At 36.3% G+C, this 23,055-nt stretch overlaps 1 protein-coding gene and 1 pseudogene across 3 annotated transcripts in view; both read right to left on the bottom strand.

Annotated features, from left to right (window-relative positions):
- LOC146473985 (coadhesin-like) overlaps positions 1-22,656 on the bottom strand; it is a 23,774-nt gene extending 1,118 nt beyond the window's left edge. Inside the window, exons 1-9 of one of the 3 annotated variants that reach the window (XM_085117997.1) lie at positions 22,521-22,635; positions 17,759-17,839; positions 5,133-5,214; positions 4,182-4,528; positions 3,524-3,662; positions 2,124-2,303; positions 1,320-1,496; positions 725-913; positions 121-291 (exon numbers count right to left, since the gene is read on the bottom strand). In XM_085117997.1, coding sequence (XP_084974123.1) covers positions 122-291; positions 725-913; positions 1,320-1,496; positions 2,124-2,303; positions 3,524-3,662; positions 4,182-4,528; positions 5,133-5,199 — 1,269 coding nt within the window. In that variant the 5' untranslated portion in view covers positions 5,200-5,214; positions 17,759-17,839; positions 22,521-22,635 and the 3' untranslated portion in view covers position 121. Of the gene's footprint in view, positions 1-120; positions 292-724; positions 914-1,319; positions 1,497-2,123; positions 2,304-3,523; positions 3,663-4,181; positions 4,529-5,132; positions 5,215-17,758; positions 17,840-20,135; positions 20,218-22,520 lie in introns of those variants that run through there. The other 2 variants (XM_085117998.1, XM_085117996.1) reach the window with 2 other exon arrangements.
- Positions 15,312-17,751, bottom strand: LOC146473986 (uncharacterized; annotated as a pseudogene).
- Positions 22,657-23,055: the final 399 nt, after the last annotated feature.

Raw genomic sequence — 23,055 nt, 5'->3', positions numbered from 1 at the left:
TCAAAAACTTGGTCAGCCCTGCCATGGACTAATGGAACAAATGACCGTAAGAAAAAAAAAGAGGTTTCGATTGCCAAAGTCCGGCCTTTCTGAACGCACATATAGAGCGTCCCGACTTACCTCAGCAACTGAATGTGTGACATTTCTCAACTTCTCTGTTTTTTCCTGCACATTTTTTGCCACCCTTTTTAGGTTTGGGGTTGTTGCACCTTCGCCTTCTTTTCCTGGTTCCTCCACCACATTTGGCCGAACAATCGCTCCATTTTCCCCACTTGCTCCAATTGCCGTCCACTAAATACAATAATGACACAGTTATAATCCGAGATAAATGTGCAATGTGTGTTCATATATAACCACAATCGTACTAAGGCGTCATTACCAAACAGCCATTGCTAACAGTCGGCCAGCTTTAGTTAAGGCAATCCTAATTAAAAATCCGCAATCTCTGTAATATACCATCCCAACTGACCCGTATTGTAGTTATACCGCATTTCACCCAAGTGTATAGAACTTCATATAAGGTAGGAGGCCCGCGCTTAAACCCTAAACTCTTCTCTTAGTGAAACGAAATAGCTCGATGCGCCGCTTTTAGTGAAAGAAAAAGAAAGGGGACGGGGAGGGGGAATGCGGATCCCGCGACCCTCTCCCCTAGATCCGCCATTTCCCTTTCGCGGCTTGTGAATACAAACGCTGTGAGACTGACATTGACGTCATTGTCACTAACCTGAGCACCTCTTGGTTGCTTTGCATTTTTTCTTTTCGCTGTCCTCTCCCAGTCTTGAACAGTCTTTGCCGCCGTTTTGTGGTGGTGGGTTATTGCACTGCCTTTGACGTGTCATGGTACCTTTTTTCTTTCGGCCACAAGTTTTGGAACATGCACTCCATTCTCCCCACGAACTGTAGCTTCCATCCACTGCAAGAAAAGTTATTTTTTTTCATTTCACAATGGGATTTTCCATTTTCGTCTTGACGAATATTTCTTCATGAGTATTTTCGCGGGATGGACCCCATCGTTTGAGAGCGTCTTATCGTAAGGAACACTCTGTTCACCACGTAAACGAGAAAAGTAAGTGGCGAACGAAGTAAATAAACTTGAACTGTGTTATCGATTGAATAGACTAGTAGTTGGATAATTGTTCTATAATTAGTTATTACTCGCGCGATCACTTCCTAAATTCTATTCCCCTTAATATGCGAATCTATTTCTTGAAGACAAGGGTTTTGTAATAGTAATGTTTACTGAATGGTTGTGTTATGTTACAACATAAGAAATGGTGAACAATACGGACTACCTTACAAGCTTACAAGAATAAATCTACCTGGACAACCCCCTGTATTGCATTCTTCTGTCTCTTTTGATGGTCCAAGGTCTGCACAATCTTTTCCTCCATGTTGTGGTGGAGGATTGGTGCACGTTCGAGAGCGACTCTGTATTCCTCCATCGCAGGAAGCAGAACAATCTGTCCAACTTCCCCAATTAGTGTAGCCTCCGTCAACTGAATGTAGCAAAGAACAACAATCTTATGTACATGAATACGATAAAAACATTGAACATGACAATGATATAGTGAACCCGGAAAAAAAAAGCCAAATTTCTTTGTAGTAGAGGTTTGATGGCAAGATTCGTAATTCTTACAAAGCTTACTAAAGGTAAAGTGCAAGGTGACTTCTGGTATGATTTTACAGAGAAGAGATAAAGACTTTCACAGCGTAGTTCCAAAACTAACAATATACTATACATATTGTTGCACTATTCCTCCAAAAGCAAACCCCTTAGAAAATTTTGTTCCATTCCTCTGATCATGAAGATAAGCTAATGTGTTGAGCTCTTATGTGGAACTCACTGATTATTACAAGGATGAGTACTGCGGTCATTTCCGCAAAAAATCATCTTAAACTTCAAACGTCATATCTGGGCCATTTTTTTATATATCAAAAACCACTTTACGGCATTCAACTCGCCTTGATGTGTTCGTTCGAAAAAGTGCTAAAGGGCATGAAATATGACTGGAATAGTTTCCCATACTCTCTTGACAAGTTTTGTTCGTTTTGTTCATCAAGTGAATAGAGTACAGCCCAATATTTCATCCCAGGCGGTCACATTATGAAAGCAATCCAAATACCTGGACAGTCACCATTATTACAGTCTTTATTTTCCTTTTCAGGTCCCAGTCCGGCACAGTCTTTTCCTCCACCGAACGGAGGGGGATTGGTGCAAGAACGACTACGGCTTCGATGCCCATCTCCACAAGTTGTGGAACACTGGGACCAAGCACTCCATTCTGAATAGCCACCATCTATCTCTGTAAGGAAGACCAAATCCACAAAATTTTGCAAAACAAGTCAAGCATTTTTCAGACTTAACACTGAAATGCATTTAGCCACTGGAATGACTTCCTAGCTGTAAGTTTTACGGCATGTAAGCCAACTGAAACAAGGCATTTTAAAATTGATGAAATTGATCGCAATCATCCAGTTTTTTAAAGCATTTTCTTATGTTCTGGTGTTGCAGCAAAGCTTTTTTCCACAAATTTGAATTTAGTATTCACTTTTCTGGACACAAATGGAGATGGTGGTTAACAAAATTCTTGTGTCAATTGAATTCAACTTATTTAATTAATAAAATGATACAGACCTTTTTTTACAACGTACCGGCATTTACCAACGGCTATTTTAGATTAGTTGTTTTTCGGTAAACAGTTTGTTAACAATGATCACTGCTCGCTTTTATATCACTTTCTTGAAAAAGACGTAAATGTGTATCTCCGCATCAAATTGCCACCAGTTAAGACAACAGCTCAAGGACTTCATTCTTTTACCAACTCTTCAATAAGGGAATGGAATTCGTTTACAGACAAAACTCCGGCTAATGTATATAGTTTTAGTCGTTTAGTTCAGAGAAGTATTTTTTTTAGTTCGTTATTTTATTTTACTCTTACACACGTTGTATTTGGAGATACTATCATTATTTTGTTGCTCTATAATCCGAACCTAAATAAAGTTCCTACCTACTTAGCTACCAATCTAAAATAACAGAAACCAACAAGGGCTCGATCGGTTGTTCGAAAGCCGATTTTGGCAACCCCCGATTAAAAATTAACCGAGGTTTTGATCTTGCTCATTACAAATGTTTAGAAAAAGCTAATTGTAAACAAACGGTAAAGAAAAGTCTAAGTCAAAACAGAGAAACAAAAAATTATTTTGAAGAGTCTTCATTGATTAGTAATTAAACTCAAATTAGAGTCCACGTTAACCCGGGATGAGCTTAATCGGGCTCGGAACAACTCACCCAAGGAACAAGACATCACTGCAATTAAAGGCAGTTCCAGTGAAATGAATAGAATTCTCCCAGTTCCCTAAAAACAAAAGGCCCTGTCTAGATAAGTTAAGTTAATATTGACCTCAATTTACCGATTCGTCATTTGTTGGTCAATAAGTAAAAAGACACACTTGGAATTGAAACAATTAACAATTGGAATGATCAATCATTTTTTGAAGTTTGCCAGAGCGAAACCTTAACTACCTCTGCAGCCATACAGCTCCACTCTCATTGATATGTGTTGTTGCCATTGCATTGGACGGAAGCGGACGTAACGTGCCATGATTGGTGGGTCAAGGTCATGATAAACGATGGTGTCTCGGTCATTGTTTCCAGAAAACACCTGTAAAATCAAAACGAGAGACAAGTGAGCTATATGTCTTGACACCATATCTGGTGTTTTTATTTAACCAGGTATTTACTGCATAACAGTTTTAGTATTACTTTGAGTAGCTACTTAAAAAGTCATGGTGTGTTGACAGATAATTAGACCTGATTAAAATGTATATTAAACGTTTCACTTATAAAATTTTGAAGGAAAATACTTCAAATGCCTTTTTCTGCCTTTTCCAAGGATATTTATGTAAGCTAACACATAACACTTCAATCTCTTCTGTTTCTGTGGCTGGTTGGATGAAATAGAACAGAATGAAATTTTCCCTCACTATAAAACTGGAAGTGTTCTTTAATTTAAATTTAATACCTAAGTATGATCATTTAGTTATTTAAATAACGAAAATCAGCGATATGGCAGCTACGTCTCAAAGTTTGAGAGATAGCGCTGTAGAAAAAATACTAGCACACTCTATGAAAATCTTGCCAGTTGAGTCAATATCTCGGTAAAAAAAGAAGGCGTGCTCACCTTGTCCGTGCCGCCTGGTTCGCTATAGTACTGGAAGTTCCCACCATCATTACTGTACTGCAGTTTGTACCTGGTTACAAACTGGAGGTGAGGCCCAAAAGGCCACGATGGACTATAATTTCTCCCCTGCGTCGCTACACGTGTAACTTTAGTCACCTGTCCAAGATCAATCTGCAGCCATTGATTAACATTATTCGCACCAGCTGCCCACGCTCCAGAGTTGAATCTTGTTTCTTTATAGTTCAGTCTTCCTTGTCTGGCTGCATGATTGCTCCAATACTGTGAAGATGCGCTGATTTGTGAGTCGGAGATGGCGCCGCTTTCCATACCGAGAGCGTCTTGACATCCTAGAAGTCGGTTTAATTTGACGTTTTAATATGCACGATCGTTTTCAGGCATGATTTTTACAATGCCGGGCAATCTCGAAGGCGCATGGTTTCTCAGTGCATTGTGGCCCGAGGTCCCACAGTTGAGGAATAAAAAAATGAAACAAACTTAGTACCACCGCGGTTCTCAATCCCAAACTGTCCCTATGTAGTAGTTTCAACAATAGATGTAAAAAGGAATACTAAAATTATTTGATGTTTCGACGTCAATTTCAAAGCCTGGTTCACAAGGACATGGACATAGCGACATAAAGAAAAGATTGGTTTGTTCTTTATGTCGTTATGCTTATGTCATTATGTTTCTACCATGTCATTGTGTTATGCTGTTGAAACTTCTGACATAAAACATGGGCATAAATTTATATTTTACATTTGGGTGACTTTGCCCTTATGTCATTATGCCGTTAGTGTGAACCGGGATTAAGTCTTCTTTATGTTTTTTTTTTTAATCTCTTTTCACAGTAGTTTCAGGAGCAACAAAGCCACCAGTTATTATAGCTAGATTTTCCCGTTCTTTTATATATTATATTAAATCTTTTTCGGAATTTTTATTTCTTTTACTTACCACCCCAAGTGCCCTTCACCATGACAATGACGATGAACAGTAGAGACACAACTTTCATCAAAATCATTTTTACCTAAGTTAACTAAAGAGAGAGAGAGAGAGAGAATTTCATTAGTAAGGGATCGCTTGTAAGAAACACACCAATGGTAACACTGCTTTACATTGATTTTTCTTTCTTTAGTCTGACGTTTCAGTGGCTTCCACGTTTTTCGAATGTATTACATTGTAAATATCCTGTTTCTTCATATTTTTTTGTTTACTTAATTCCAACTTTTACATGTTCAAACGATTATAGTGTTACAAACTTTGGTGGTTTTGAAAGAAAAGACGTCGCCACCCAAGACTGGTGCCTGTTCAAGAATCCTGCTGTTTGGAAATCATATTCTTGCTACAAGTTTTAATAGAAGAAAAGTAATATCGCTTAATGTCGGATTTTGGGGTAATAAAAGAGGACAACAGAAAAGAAATGACAGGAGGAAGTTTAAACTAAAAATCTAGACTATGTGCAAAAAGTCTGGTTAACCCTGGTCTTGAAAATAACCAAGCTAGTGTATACCCAGGCTCTAAGACTTCTTGGTCAACCGTAACCCTGGTAGAGCTGGTGATTCCGGTAAAGCTTACCAGGGGTTTTACCAGTTTTCAAGAACCAGACTTACTAGGCTTGAACCCTAAGTCTGGTAATTCATGTTAACCCAGGTTTTAGAAATAACCAGAGTTACCCGAGTTAAACCAGACTCAAACCTGCAAGAACCAAGATTATGCCTTAAATCCAATGCGCAAAACGCCTGGTAAACTCTGGCTTCCTAGGTTAATAATAATAATAATAATAATAATAATAATAATAATAATAATAATAATAATAATAATAATAATAATAATAATAACAATAATAATAATAATAATAATAATAATAATGATTTTGAGAATGATGTTTATTCTAGAAAGTGACGCAGGCATACTCGGAAAAAAGAAATCCGAGTGCTCCTATCAGGAGTCGAACCTAAGACCTTCCGATTACTAGTTCGGATGCTCTACCACTGAGCTTCAGGAGACTCGTGGGAGCTAAGGCCATTAAACTAGGTTCATGGGACAAACATCCTGCATACTGCTAGGATTTGAATGTCAAACGTGTGGTATATGAAAGAAATGTGATGGTATATTTCCAGCCAGCTGGTGAATGAATGAGAATGATGATTATTCTAGAAAGTGGCCTTAGCTCCCACGAGTCTCCTGAAGCTCAGTGGTAGAGCATCCGAACTAGTAATCGGAAGGTCTTAGGTTCGACTCCTGATAGGAGCACTCGGATTTCTTTTTTCTGAGTATGCCTGCGTCACTTTCTAGAATAATCATCATTCTCATTTATTCACCAGGCTGGAAATATACCATCACATTTCTTTCATATACCACACGTTTGACATTCAAATCCTAGCAGTATGCAGGATGTTTGTCCCATGAACCTAGTTTAATGGCCTTAGCTCCCACGAGTCTCCTGAAGCTCAGTGGTAGAGCATCCGAACTAGTAATCGGAAGGTCTTAGGTTCGACTCCTGATAGGAGCACTCGGATTTCTTTTTTCCGAGTATGCCTGCGTCACTTTCTAGAATAATCATCATTCTCATTTATTCACCAGGCTGGAAATATACCATCACATTTCTTTCATATACCACACGTTTGACATTCAAATCCTAGCAGTATGCAAGATGTTTGTCCCATGAACCTAGAATAATCATCATTCTCATTAATTCACCAGGCTGGAAATATACCATCACATTTCTTTAATAATAATTTTATTTCTATAGCGCTCTTATCCTATGTTCAAGGCACTTTACAGTCATGTAAATAACATCATTGATAAATATTTACAAATTTACAACCATCTCCTATTATATTAACAATGATTAAAAATTAAAAACTAACGCAATATATACAAATCTATAGAAACAATGTACGTCTTAAGTGATCTTTTAAGATGGTGTTGGACTTCCGAATTTCATAGGGTATTAAGTTCCATTTTCTTGGTGCATGAACAGCGAATGCTCTATCTCCATAGGTCTTGGTTAACGATCTAGGTTGCATTAAGGGTTCATCACTAACAGAACTCAATGATCTAGTATAAGAAAGATAACGCAGTTTCTGAGCTAAGTAGCTAGGCGATGTCCCATTCAGTGATTTATACACGAGAAGCAGAATCTTGAAAATAATACGATACTGAATCGGTAGCCAATGAAGCTCGCACAAAACAGGTGTAATGTAGGTTACTTTGGTAAACCTTAGCAGATTTATGAGTAATAAGAATAAAAAGATCTACATTTGGTATGATACATGTAGATAGCAAATTGTACACAAATTTACTTACCGCAACTGTAGATGCTAAAAAAATTTCATGAAAAGATTGGAGTTAATGTCCAGAACAAATTAGTGTAGATTAAGTTCATAAACTGTTCAAATTGTACTGGTCCTGATCGGTTAAAAATAGTCCATGATCAGTTTCTGGTATCTGAAGATATGTGAAACTACAAAATGTAAACATCTTTCAGCAATTTTCCATTAATGTCTTATCTGCTTGTGGTGCCCTTTTTGACCTGCCTTTTCACTTCAACTTCCACTTTCCTTGTACGGACTTTAATTATATTATTGATTTGTTTCTTTTTACATTTGACCGCGGTTAAGACTCTTTGGGCATGTCACGCGTTCCTAGGAGGGGATGGCCGTTACTAGCTCAAAGAGCGTCTGCATAGCATTCTAACCAAAACCGTGTTTCCTCATTCTGAAAGTATTCTAAGCGTTGTGAAACGTCTGAAATTTTGTTGATGCTACGCACTGTAATACTATCGTTTAGAATTTCTTAATTTCTCTGTTAGATGATCGAGAACAGTTAGAAACAGGCTGAAGGTTTTGCAAAACATAACACAGAATTAGACTTTCATCTCAATCAAGACACGGCTAACATAATTTTAAGCTATTACCAGAGAAAGGATGTGATTATTACTACCAGATACTGGCGTATCATTATCCTTAAATTATGCACATGACGATCGATTTGTCTGCAAGGAGTTTTGAGATATCAATGAAGGGGAACATTAATAGTAACTCCTAAAATGGCAACATGTTAGAAATAAGACCTGCATGGCAATTTTCACTTTGCAGGCCAAGCCTTGTAATATAATCGAAACGGCCGCTTTACCATCATCTTTCCTACTTGTTCAGCCTTAACGGTTAGATTGTTTGACATTAAAAGAGTTGAATTTTAAGGACTAAAGTTGACACCGATGCGAAAAATCAGAAGGCTGCTTTAGGAATAATCCTCTCCAGAACAGGCCTTTTTTGGCTTCTCGGGGAAGGGGGGATGTCGGATTCCGTCCCCCTCCATAACCTCACAAGTATAAAAGCTATGAAAATGAGACTTAAAGGATAGATACTAAATTCAAGGATGTTTCCTTAGTGGTCTGCAACGGGAAGTGCTAACGTAATATGACGTGGTACTTACGCCATGATTACCAAATCGCGGCCATCAGAGATTCGCCATCTTGAATTTCTGGATTTCCCCAAAACTTCAAGAAAGCGCCGAAATTGAACGAAATGTAATCGAAAGTAATAAAGGAACACTAAAATGGCCTAAAAACATAAAGTGAGAGTATAAAAGTATTTTTTCTTCATTTCAAAAAGGGATTATCCATTTCGGCCGAAAAGAACTGCTTGTCAAAAATTTGTTGCCATGGTAAGTCAATGAACACTAACCGGTCACATCATTTTTTTTCCCAGAAAAATTTCTGAAAAAGTCTTGAAGTTTCAGGGTGTATAACAGTTTCAGTGCTTAAACATTAAAAAGGTTACTCAGGTTCAAAGTCGCCGAGGACTGAATCCACTGATATTATAACATCCGCAAAAACAGGACGCCGAGAGCCACAAATATGTATCGAGGGGTCATATAAGTATAACTTATTACTGACTTGTTAGAATAAATATAATTATCAATGAGCATTTAAATTACTGAAATTATGTGCACACAAAGGAGAGCTTTTTCTTGGTTTCTTAGCTGAAAACCGAAGGGTGTTAATGTGCAAAAAGACAGTGTTGAAGGTATCCCATGTTACAAAAAAAATGACTGTGAGGTATCAAAGTCGCAGGACTGCGCATCACAATGCATGATATCTGAATTCTTCTCGCTTTTATTCTGGCATTTGCTTCTTTCTCCTACCTCTTCTTTTTTTTAATCTTATTTTGCTGAGAGCATTAGAAAATTCTTTTTTATTAATTTTCGTAAGACCAAGGTATTTTTCTTGCCACTGTTGCTTGAAGTCATGCTTGAAATAAAATAGTTTGTAATAGAGATTAATTTATACTAGAGTAGAGTCGGTCGACGCTTACGATCTGGCCACGGTACTCGTCTCATTGACTATTTATCATCTCATATCTAACACGCGAGAGGGAAGCAACTGATTTATTAGAAAAGAGGCATGAAATGTTGCCAGACTTCAGTACTGATTTCATTCGTTTTCTGAGAACAACCAGAGGACGATTTAATGCCCGCTTTTTCTTTGGCAGGAATGGCATAATAACTGATGCCAAATGGCCACTTAAGCCAATCAAATCTCCGCGTGAATTGTATTATCCGATGATACAATTTTCAATGAAGAGAAGCATTGATTTGATTTAATTTATTGCAATTGTAAAATAAGACTAGCTCCTACCTTCGAGCAAAGAAATGTATACTGGTTCCACGTGTGGTGTTTGATAGTTCCTCACTGTTTAGTAATAAGTGTTTCTGAGGCTTATTAGATGACTTCTTGTCTGATATACGCCCTTAGAGTTCTGCTACGTGCTACTACATGCTTTATGGATTAGACAATGCCCTTACAGTAACAGTTATGAAGGACACAATTAGTCCAATTAAAATAGCTGAACTGAGTTGGACTCTCAAAAATCACTCTCTCTTTTAGTTCTTGATAATAAACACTTTTTATCTTGTAATGTAAAGCAATTTAAATCCATTCATTTTTTTGGCATTATTTGGCTTCGCGCGCATTTTTGTTTTACATTTTATCCCAAAAAGCACTGCTAGCATTATTTTGGATTTTCGACTGATTAAAGTGATCATTTGTATAATTTTGTGTTAAAAAGCACAATCTGACTTTATTAATGTCATCCAAAGCCTCATTTTGCCCTCATTTTAGTTAAAGGAGCCGAGGAGGCCTGAATAGGTTTGATAGGTCAGCGGTTGCCTTCTAGATGTTGTTATGGTGGCACGACCACAAGGATCAGCTCCCTCATTGGACATCTGCAGTGAAGAAAGTGCTGCTGTTGCAGCCATCCTCGGCTGCAGCAGAAAGGGTATTCTCTATTCTCAATTCCTCATTCAACGATCAACAAGAGCACGCCTTAGTTGACTATCTGCAAGCAAGTGTGATGACCCAATACAACAACAACAAGCGATTATTAACTTCTAGTATGGGTAATGATGACCCAATAACAAGCGATGATTAACTTCTAGTATTAGAAGACCTCAAACGTTGTGTTGGACTTATGGAATAAAAAACCATTGATCGTTACATTTTGTTGTTGAAAAATGTAACTGAAAATCTGAAGAATGTAATATTCTATGTTTAAAAAAATCGGAAAAAAGTGAGCATTTTTATGTAACCCACGATTACTTTAAAAAACAACAACAACATTATTTTAGCACTTTTTTTTGGCAAAAAACAAGCACTGCTTTAAGTAGTTAATGTATTATTATGAGCGCTATCGGTAAGATCCTAGTTCCATCCCCTCTTTTAAAGCGTCTTGATAAGAGTTCAAGTCGGAATGGGAGCCGAGCCATATTCTAAGCCAAAATTAATTTAAAGGGCAGTATCACTCGAATTTGATGTCATTTCAACCCATCAAAATGTTTGTCTGTCAACAGAAACAAAAAGTAACTGTCTAGTTTTGTTGTAAATTATCATCCCAGCGCAATAAAACTGTCAATCAGCGCCTATGGCCAGACACATAGTAGGACGAAATGGATTGAAACTTGAAAAGATGTTAAGCTAATGTTTTTCAAGTTCTTGCATTTTTGTTTTTAAAATGCCCCTAGAACAGATTACGAGTCCCTCCTTTCACGAATTGAGTTAATTTCTTTCCTCTCTTAGTTCCAGAATTATCTTGTAACTAAGTGAAGACCTTATTTCACCATTTAAAAAAAAAAGAGCTCAAAAATCCCAATAACAGTTCCCCTTAAGCTAGTTTTACTTCAAGTCAAGCGGTTGAACTCACTCAAGAAACCTTCATTTCCTTCCATCAGACTTGCTATTCGTGCCTAATAATCAACGCTTACGATTTTACGAGCACACAAACAAATGTTACTAGATGAAAAGATAGCAAAGAATATTCATCAAAACGTTTATTATTTAGATTACATAATTGAGCTTTACTTATTTCGTCCTTGGAATTATCCCGTTTTGTATTTCTTAAACTTTTTAAGGTGACTCGACCCAGTTATTTTTTGGCGGTACCACCCTACTTTGAAGCTCTCTGGTATCCTCACTTTTGCTTTTGTCGTAAGTTTAACACACAGAATGGATAACATATAGATCAATCTACAATATAGCAAAAAAATTTCGGCGATCGGAGTAAATGTCACGTGGTTATAGTGCCACGCCCCTTTTAGGTCTGAGTCGAAATTCTGCTGTTGCCGGCTTTTTGTCGTGAGAATCTCTCGGCTACACATAGTGCGCATTAGTGCCTTGCGCTGAACAAAGTTTCAACAAAATCGCAAAGACCCAATTCGAGAAATTTAGCGCTTTCCAAATTTAGGTCATAATTTATGTAAAAATGGTAAGCAAACTTTAGACGATTATATCTAATAAACTATGAGATTTATTCCTTTATTTTGGGAATCTTTATTACAGATGGGTCCTTGCAAATCAGCAAAAAGCTTTAGGGCCTTGTAAATGCGCGCGATTTCGAGCAATGCAAACATATAGAAATTATAGTTTTAGCTACTTGTTGACGCTTGTTAGCGTTTCAGAGTCCTTCTCACAAAAAAAAGCATTTTCTTAAAAATTCGTAGTTTTTTTTCCTTCAAATTTTTTCAGGGCCACGATTGATTGACTAACTACCTGGACTCTGAATTCCATGGTAATTGAAAAACTGTGACATTATCTTCTATAAGCCCAAACTTGAATAAACATTGACGATTTTTAGCGTTTTGGCTGAGTTTGTGCTTTGGGAGTTTTCTATTGTTTCGAGTTTGTTATGATACAGCATTCTTGTTAAGCACGCGTTCAATGTCCAATGAGTGCATTCGGAAGTCAGGCAAGCGTGGTCATTGCACGCGTGCTGAACAAGAATGCTGTATCATGACAGACTCGAAACAATAGAAAACTCCCAAAGCACAAACTCAGCCAAAACGCTAAAAATCTTCAATGTTTACTCAAGTTTGAGCTTATAGAAGATAATGTCACACTTTTTCAATGACCATGTAATTCGGACTCCGGGTAGTTAGTTGCGCAATTGTAGCCCTGAAAAAATTTAAAGGAAAAAAAACTACGAATTTTTAAGAAAATGCTTCTTTTGTGAGGAGGACTCTGAAACGTTGACAAGCGTCAACAAATAGCTAAAACTATAATTTCTATATGCTTGCATTGCTCGAAATCGCGCCCATTTACAAGACCCTAAAGCTTTCTGCTGACGTGCAGGGGTCCACCTGTCATAAAGTTTCCCAAAATAAAGCAATAAATCTCATATTTTATTAGATATAATCGTTTAAAGTTTGATTATCATTTTTACATAAATTATGACCTAAATTTGGAAAGCGCTAAATTTCTCGAATTGGGTCTTTGCGATTTTGTTGAAACTTTGTTCAGCGCAAGGCACTAATGCGCATTATGTGTAGCCGAGAGATTCTCACGACAAAAAGCCGGCAACAGCAGAATTTCGACTCAGACCTAAAAGGGGCGTGGCACTACAACCACGTGACATTTACTCCGATCACCGAAATTTTTTTTCTATATTGTAGATTGATCTATATTTTATACATTCTATGTGTTAGACTTACGATAAAAGTAAAGGTGGGGATACCAGCGAGCTTCAAAGTAGGGTGGTACCGCCAAAAAATAACTGGGTCGAGTCACCTTAAATAAGATTGGTAAGAAAATATTACATTATGCTTTACCTGCATATCAACCATGAAATTTCCTTTAAAACAATTGATACGATTGCAAATTGGCGATAAGTCATTACCACAGGCTCAACGGTAAACGGTAATGTCTTTTCTTTAAACCTTGATTGTAAAAGTCAATAATTTGGTTTAGGAAAACAGTTTACGTCTTTTGAGAAGCCCTTACAGACATCAAAACGTAACAATATTATTATAAATGAAAGTTAACATTCAAAGTAGGAGAAATTCTAGCTATTCAAATGAAAGCGATGATCACTTATAGGGTGTTTTTATTGTCTTGCAAAAACGGTGTGAGGGACGTTAATCATATTTATTCAGTATAAAATACATTACCAGACTTAGATAGAAAAAAGTGTATATTTTCAGCGTGGACTATTCAAGGAAAGCAATTTTGAGCCGTCAGAGGATTTCTAAACAGCCAGAGATTTGCATAACTTGTAAGAGCATTAATCAATCCTCTCATTCTGATCAAAGCTGGTTACCTTTGTTTCTCAGTTTGAAGCACGCTACTAAAACATAACGTAAAAGCGAGTTTATATAAATATTATGGACTTTTATACAATGCGAGTATAGAAGAAGTGAATTGAAATTGTATTATGCTTTTTAACAGTAAGTACGTATTTAAGAACTGAAGTATCGTAACAAACGTACGTATTGAAGTGATAACTGTAGATCTAAATGTAATTTAATTTCTTCGTTGTTTCATAACAGTTATGATCATAATAACTATTTGAAGTTGCATCCTCAGCGAGGGTTGGAATTGCACCTGAAATAACAAGCCGAGCGAACTCGTTTGATTGATATGAAAGGTACGTTATGTTAGATTTTAAAAGATGTCGGTGAAACTCCCAAGCTGTTAACTGCACATCACATCACTAGTTTTCAATTCTAATTCCAGTTATGATGTCGCTCGTTTCAGGCTTTAGTTTACTTTGTCGAGTCCTTTGCAGCAAATTGTATCTGTTACATTTGTATATCATCAATGGAAGTTGAACTCATAATGGATTTTCGATTTTAAACTTTGTACGCGTTTAAAAGAAATGTGTATTAGACACTAGACACATTTTCCGTTTGGCACGGACGTGTCCTTAGTCGTCGGGTAGCACGCCTCTATAGAAACTGATTATGCGCATTTTATACCCTGTGAGCTGCCTTATTTATGATATTTCTAACTCGGCATGGCCGAAAATTTTGGACATTTGAGCCCGCATGGCAGTAGGGGCTTTTCCCAATCGATAATAAAAATGGCGTACGGAATTACAAGGCATTATATGAGACGCGATTGACTTACGGAAAATACAAGAAAAACTAATGTTATTTTTCAGTTTGCCAAAATCAAGAACTATTCAGTGATATTTTAGCTCTATTTTAGTTAAAAAAAAAACCTACAGCGAAAATGAATTCCGTACTTTTCACTCGGAACGACATCGTTTTGCAACTTCAAATTCATTCAAAAGCCTTGGAAAATCCTGCAGATCACCGTCAAAACAATCAAAGGTTCCACATTGTAACATTATCTTGGTTTGACAATTATGTTGGGTAATGAAATTATTTTAAATAGGCTTTTCAAGCCTAGTATAAATTAAAATTAGATCTTTTAAACTCAGGTTGTAATGTACCTTTGATCATAATTACATGTTAAATTGAACAATCAAGTAAAACGTTAATTGCAAAATATTACTCTGCATAGGACTTTGATGAGCTCTACAAAATGTTTGATGAAAAAAAAAAAAAAAAACCCGTGATGATTACGCTGAAGACTACTTTCAAAAGGTAAACAAACTGTTCAAATGGAAATGGAATTAACACATAATAAGTTCTAATTGAACTGAAATGGGTAAGGGGGTAGTACTCTGGAAACTACTATAGTGTTATATTTCAGTTTAAAATCAGCAAAGTGTTGTAATCCAGCATAATGGTAATTTTATCTGAAGAGTGCTTTACTGATCTTGTAGTATGAAACTACATATCTGAATCATCTACATACGTGTTCATTCCCATAAATTTTTTTTCTTATTATGACTTATTTTATCCATAATTGTTTTCTATTGTCAGGCAAAGACATGGGTGTCCCTTTTTACATCTCTTGCAGGAATAAGCCCTGGTTACGCCAACGCAAAGGTCACTCCATACATGCACGCAATGGTGCACCATTTGCCAAGATTCCTAGCAGAACTTCAAAGCATCAAGAAATTTACAGGGCAGGGTAAGACCGGTTTATGTACAGAAATAGTACAGATAAAATGTGTATCTGATATTTTAAGCAATTTTCCAATAAACTTTTAATATCATTTCTTCTTCCTAGAGCAAAGGGTGTCTTCTTCAATAACCCTTAATTTTTTTGTTAATGTTATTGTTATTGCAATGGACAAAATGATATTTAGAAAATCATTCCATGTTCTCTTGTTAATTTAGATCACTTCTTGTAATATAATCAGGTAGGTTAACATCAATTCTTTGTTACGCAACAAGATTTACCTTATATTAAATTATCAAAACCTTAATAACATTTGAAATCTCTAAACAGGGGTGGAGAAAAATAATGATGATTGTAGAAGAATACATCTTCAAAATTCTAATAAGTGGGATGCTGCAAGAGTTGTTCTTTTGGTTGGTAAGAGACTTGAGCTGCTAAGTGATTTTTTAACGAACACCAAGAGCGTACAAGAAAAGAAATGCAGACTACTGGGAAACCGAGATCAAGGAAAAACGTGCCTGTTGAAGAGCAGCTATGAAAAATTCATCCAGTCCAGCCGATCCGAATAGAAGCAATGAGTACGATGTGGCTAACATGACCCCTGAAAATATCAAAGCTAAACTTGCAGAGATGGGAATTACAACACACCTAAGAAATGTAAAAAGATTGCAGGAACTGCTCGAAAATGCTTCACAGTTAGCCTCTCAAACTCAACAATAATTCATGACGATCTAGCTTTAAGAAACTTCAATTATTGAATTTTGGGTTTACCAAGGTGTAACAACCTGTAAAGATTTCCTTTGTTTGTATATGTTATTTTCCAACGTTCTATTGTGTAGAATTATTTAATTCAATGGTTTAAGAAGCTAAGGAACATTAAACAGATGCATTCAAATGATCTCCTTCAAGGTATTTACATTACATGGTCTTTTAGCAATAGTAATGCACAGTTTCTCAACTGGTAATCTTTTTGCCTTCATAATGTGACCTTTCTTTACGAAATAGTGGGCTGATGACCAGGACAACACTGGTTTAATTTTGATTGGGACATCAATGGCAGTACCTTCGCCATGTTCATTCATGTAGTACCACCAGTGTGTTGAGAGGTACTAAAGTCTGGATAGGTCTGGATTAGAAAATAAAAAATGGCCGCGGTGCTCTAATGATATTCCCCTATTGAACGCAATATAACGCCAAATATCAAGTTCCAAGTTGATGTAGATTGAAGACAATGACGGACTCTTCAAAGCAGATAACACTCCACATGCAAACTGGCGGCAAGGTTCTTGTAGTCTTTCATCAGAAACTTTCACTGGGTGCTTATAACTTCTGAAATGAAAACAAGAGCTCCACAATCAGTTAAGTAAACCCAGTTGTAAATCAGTTAATGTAAAATTTAATAATCAGAAAAATATATGAAAATTCATATAGCATCTACACACAATAAAATTGTGTAATTTCAAGGTTCTGTAAGCTTGCTTGAAAAAACTTGCAAGAATGTTGTTGCCAGATGTCTGCAGAGTTAAGTCTACAAATTGAACGTGTATTAACAGTCTCACCTTAATAAATCCCTAGTTAAGTTACTCTCGTCCTCCCAACTGCAGGATTAAAAGGGCCATCCACGCCACTTAATTAGATATTCGAAGTTCTGAAAATTACGAAAATGTAATTACATTGCAGGAAAGTCAGTTTACTCTAAGCCTTAAGTAAGGAAATTAAGCAAGAAAGTATAAAAAAACAAGACCACGAATTACACCCGGCACAACTAAAATTCTTCACGGCGGGAAACAGATACTCACCCGACGAACCTTCCGTCTGCTGATTATCCTTTCCACCTCGTATAGCTTTCCTTTTTTACTTCTACTTGCGCTAGGTGCACTATCGTACAAAACCACCGAAGAGAATGAATTCAACTGTGTGTAGTCCACCTTACCACACTTTCGACGGCTTCGATCCGCCATCTTTACCTTATTTTTTGGTTATAAACCGCCGACATCCCCGCGGGCTCAAATGTCCGAGATTTTTGGCCATGGAAGATTTCCTGGGTGTACAATGCGTCTTGTACCGTCTTTAAACAAATAAGTAGCGAAACACATGACCAACATCATAATTCTCGATCGTATGGATGATGGGCGTGTGGCATATGAAAAGATATATGAATAATCTAAGAACAATTAAAAAAAGAATGATCAGAATCCAAGGGTGGCATGGTTAATTTGTTAGCCGTTCGACTCTTATTAAACATAGTCCAACTAAAGCACTATGTTCCTACCTTTCACGAAAGGATCGTTTGATATTCCCCTATGTCAGTCCGTTCTTTCTCGCTGTCAGCGGCGAGTAGTTCTGATGTATGCTGCATGCGTTCAAGCAACATATACTCCCTTTGTGACAAATAAGACGCTTTGGGGATTGTAGAAAGTTCCCTTAGCAACGGCGATATAAAGAAATACATTTCAAGCAATGAAAAACCCACTGAAGGTGGGCGGACCGTAGACATAACACTCACTCCACTTCTAGACAGAAAAGGTTACCTTTTCGTTTTGCCGCGAATGTTAACATATAATTTGTTTGGCTTGAGACAATAATGTCCTCGTAACTAATTTCCTCTCACATTTTAGTCGCTTACCGTGCTAACTGATGATAGTAACGGAAACTTAAGAAAAGGATGTTTCTTCTGTTAATAAAATGAGGTGGGGGTACTATCAAAAATCACGCTCCCTTCTAGTTCTTAAAAATACACACTTTTTATCTTGTAATGTAAAGCAACTTAATTCCATTTTTACAAGCAAATTCTTGTTTTGTTTTTAAAGTTCCATGCCCTCTTTTAAAGCTAGCTCGATAAGAGTTCAAGTGATAATGGGAGCTGAGCCATTGGCCAAGCCAAAATTAAGCTATTTTGAATTCGAGTCGAGCGGTTGAACTCACTCACCATATCTTCCTTTTCTTCCATCAAAAACTTGTTATTCGTGTATAAAAATCAATACTTACAATCTCATAAAATAATTGTTTTTAAATGTTAAGATAGCATAGAACATTCAACATAAAGTTTCATAATTTAAATCATATAATTGAGTTTTACCTATTTTACGCTCTGAATTATCCAGTTTAGTAATTCTTAAACATTTTATACAAGGTTGGTAAGAGATATATTACATAATGCTTTGCTTGCATGCATGTCCACCATGAAATTTGCTTTAAAACAGTTGATACGATTGCAAATTGGCGATAGGTCATTACCACAGGCTCAACAGTAAACGGTAATGTCTTTTCTATAAACTTTGATTGTAAAAGTGAATAATTTGGTTTAGGAAACAGTTTACGTCTTTTGAGAAGCCCTTATAGACATCAAAACGTAACAACATCATCAAAATGAAAGTTAACATTTAAAGTAGAAGAAATTCTAGCTATTCAAATGAAAGCGATGATCACTTATAGGGTGTTTTAATTGTCTTGCAAAAACGGTGAGGGGGACGTTAATCATATTTATTCAGTACAAAATAGATTACCAGACTTAGATAGAAAACAGTGTATATATTCAGCGTGGACTATTCAAGGAAAACTGATTTAAGTTCAGTTTTAAGTTAAATTAAGCCCATGTTGTAAACAAGGACAGAGGGGAAACAATTTTAAGTCGTCAGAGGATTTCTAAACAGCCAGAGATTTGCATAACTTGTAAGAGCATTTAATCAATCCTCTGATTCTGATCAAAGCTGGTTACCTTTGTTTCTCAGATTCAAAGACGCTAATAAAACATAACGTAAAAGCGAGTTTATATAAATATTATGGACTTTCATACAATGTGAGTATAGAAAAAGTGAATTGAGATTGTATTATGCATTTTAACAGTACCGTATTTAAGAACTAAAGTATCGTAACAAACGTACGTATTGAAGTGATAACTGTAGATCTAAATGTAATTTAATTTCTTCGTTGTTTCAGAACAGTTATGATCATAATAACTATTCGAAGTTGCATCCTCAGCGAGGGTTGGAATTACACATGAAATAACAAGCCGAGCGAACTCGTTTGATTGATATGAAAGGTACGTTATGTTAGATTTTAAAAGATGTCGGTGAAACTCCCAAGCTGTTAACTGCACATCACATCACTAGTTTTCAATTCTAATTCCAGTTATGATGTCGCTCCTTTCATGTTTTAGTTTACTTTGTTGAGTCCTTTGCAGCAAATTGTATCTGTTACATTTGTATATCATCAATGGAAGTTGAACTCATAATGGATTTTCGATTTTAAACTTTGTACGCGTTTAAAAGAAATGTATATTAGACACCAGACACATTTTCCGTTTGGCACGAACGTGTTCTTAGTCGTCGGGTAGAACGCCTCCATAAAAATTGATTATGCGACATCTATGCCCTGTGAGCTGCCTTATTTATGCTACTTCTAACTCGGAAGATTTTCTGTGTGTACAATGCGTCTTGTACCGTCTTTAAACAAATAAGTAGCGAAACACATGACCAACATCATAATTCTCGATCGTATGGATGATGGGCGTTTGGCATATGAAAAGATATATGAACAATCTAAGAAGAATTAGAAAAAGAATGATCAGAATAAAAGGGTGGCATGGTTAATTTGTTAGCCGTTCGACTCTTATTAAACATAGTCCAACTAGAGCACTATGTTCCTACCTTTCACGAAAGGATCGTTTGATATTTCCCTTTGTCAGTCCGTGCTTTCTCGCAGCTGGCGGCGAGTAGTTCTGATGTATGCTGCATTTAAAAAGTATACTCCCCTTGTGACAAATATGACGCTTTGGGGATTTTAGAAAGTTTCCTTAGCAACGGCGATATGAAGGAATACATTTTAAGTAATTAAAAATACACTGAAGGTGAACGGACCGTAGACATAACACTCACTCCACTTCTAGACAAAAAAAGTTACCTTTTAGTCTTGCCGCGAATGTCAACATATAATTTCTTCGGCTTGATACAATTATGTCCTCGTAACTAATTTCCTCTCACATTTTAGTCGCTTACCGTGCTAACTGATGATAGCAGCGGAAACTTTAAAAAAGGCATGTTTCTTCTGTTAATAAAGTGAGATGGGCGTACTATCAAAACTCACGCTCCCTTCTAGTTCTTAAAAATACTCACTTTTTATCTTGTAATGTGAAGCAATTTAATTCCATTTTCACGAGCAAATTCATGTTTTGTTTTTGTAGTTTCATCCCCTCTTTTAAAGCTACTCGATAAGAGTTCAAGTGGGAATGGGAACTGAGCCATTGGCCAAGCCAAAATTAAGCTATTTTGAATTTGAGTCGAGCGGTTGAACTCACTCAACATACCTTCCTTTTCTTCCATCAAAAACTTGTTATTCGAGTATAAAAATCAAAACTTACAATCTCATAAAACAATTGTTTTCAAATGTTAAGATAGCAAAGAACATTCAACATAAAGTTTCATAATTTAAATTATATACTTGTAATTGAACTCTACATATTTCACGCTCTGAATTAACCAGTTAAGTAATTCTTAAACATTTTATACAAGGTTGGTAAGAGAATATTACATAATGCTTTGCCTGCATGTCCACCATGAAATCAAGTTGCTTTAAAACAGTTGATACGATTGCAAACTGGCAGTAACAGTCATTACCACAGGCTCAACGGTAAATGGTAATGTCTTTTCTATAAACCTTGATTGTAAAAGTGAATAATTTGGTTTAGGAAAACAATTTACGTCTTTTGAGAAGCCCTTATATACATTAAAACGCAAAAATATTATTTAAATGAAAGTTAACATTTAAAGTAGAAGAAATTCTAGCTATTCAAATGAAAGCGATGATCACTTATAGGGTGTTTTTATTGACTTGGAAACACGGCGAGGAGGACGTTAATCATATTTATTTAGTACAAAATACAAAATTTCCTGACTTAGATAGAAAACAGTTTATATATTCCGCATGGACTTTTCAAGCAAAACTGATTTAAGGTCAGTTTTTAGTTAAATTAAGCCCAAGTTTTAAAGAAGGACAGAGGGGAAACAATGTTGAGCCGTCAGAGGATATCTAAACAGCCAGAGACTTGCATAACTTGTAAGAGTATTTGATCAATCCTCTGATTCTAATCAAAGCTGGTTACTTTGTTTCTCAGATTCAAGCAGGCTACTAAAACGTAACGTAAAAGTGAGTTTATATAAATATTATGGTCTTTTATACCGAATGCAGGTATAGAAGAAGTGAATTGAGTTTGTATTATGCATTTTAAGAATAACGTATTTAAGAACTGCAGTATCGTAACAAACGTACGTATTGAAGTGATAACTGTACTGATCTAAATGTAATTTAATTTCTTCGTTCTTTCATAACAGTTATGATCATAATAACTATTTGAAGTTGCATCCTCAGCGAGGGTTGGGATTGCACATGAAATAACAAACCGAGCGAACCCGTTTGATTGATACTAAAGGTATGTCATGTTAGATTTTAAAAGATGTCGGTGAAACTCCCAAGCTGTTAACTGCACATCACATCACTAGTTTTCAATTCTAATTCCAGTTATGATGTCGCTCGTTTCAGGTTTTAGTTTACTTTGTCGAGTCCTTTGAAGCACATTGTATCTGTTACGTTTGTATATCATCAATGGAAGTTGAACTCATAAGGGATTTTCGATTTTAAACTTTGTACGCGTTTAAAAGAAATGTATATTAGACACTAGACACATTTTCCGTTTGGCACGGACGTGTTCTTAGTCGTCGGGTAGCTCGCCTCTATAAAAACTGATCATGCGCATTTTATACCCTGTGAACTGCCTTATTTATGATACTTCTAACTTGGAAGATTTTTCTGGGTGTACAATGCGTCTTGTACCGTCTTTAAACAAATAAATAGCGAAACAATGACCAACATCATAATTCTCGATCGTATGGATGATGGGCGTTTGGCATATGAAAAGATATATGAATAATCTAAGAAGAATTAGAAAAAGAATGATCAGAATAAAAGGGTGGCATGGTTAATTTGTTAGCCGTTAGACTCTTATTAAACATAGTCCAACTAAAGCACTATGTTCCTACCTTCCACGAAAGGATCGTTTGATATTCCCCTATGTCAGTCCGTGCTTTCTCTCTGTTAGCGGCGAGTAGTTTTGATGTATGCTGCATTTAAAAAATATACTCCCCTTGTAACAAATTAAATGCTTTAGGGATTGTAAAAAGTTCCCTCAGCAACGGCGATATGAAGGAATACATTTCAAGCAATTAAAAACACACTGAAGGTGAGCGGACCGTAGACATAACACTCATTTCACTTCTAGACAGCAAAGGTTACCGTTTTGTCTTGGCGCGAATGTCAACATATAATTTGTCTGGCTTGATACAATAATGTCCTCGTAACCTACGTCCTACGTCCTACCGTGCTAACTGATGATAGCAGCGGAAACTTCAAAAAAAGCATGTTTCTTCTGTTAATGAAATGAGATGGGCGTGCTATCAAAAATCACTCTCCCCTCTATTTCTTAAAAATGCAAACTTTTTATCTTGTAATGTAAAGCAATTTAATTCCATTTTCAAAAGCAAATTCTTGTTTTTTTTTTTTTTTTTAGTTCCATCC

Source organism: Pavona decussata, unplaced genomic scaffold (assembly GCF_977016875.1).
Source record: "Pavona decussata unplaced genomic scaffold, jaPavDecu1.1 SCAFFOLD_92, whole genome shotgun sequence".
Taxonomy (NCBI): Eukaryota; Metazoa; Cnidaria; class Anthozoa; order Scleractinia; family Agariciidae; genus Pavona; species Pavona decussata.
The sequence above is the reverse complement of the archived record's forward strand: the minus strand, read 5'-3'. Positions and strand labels throughout refer to the sequence as shown.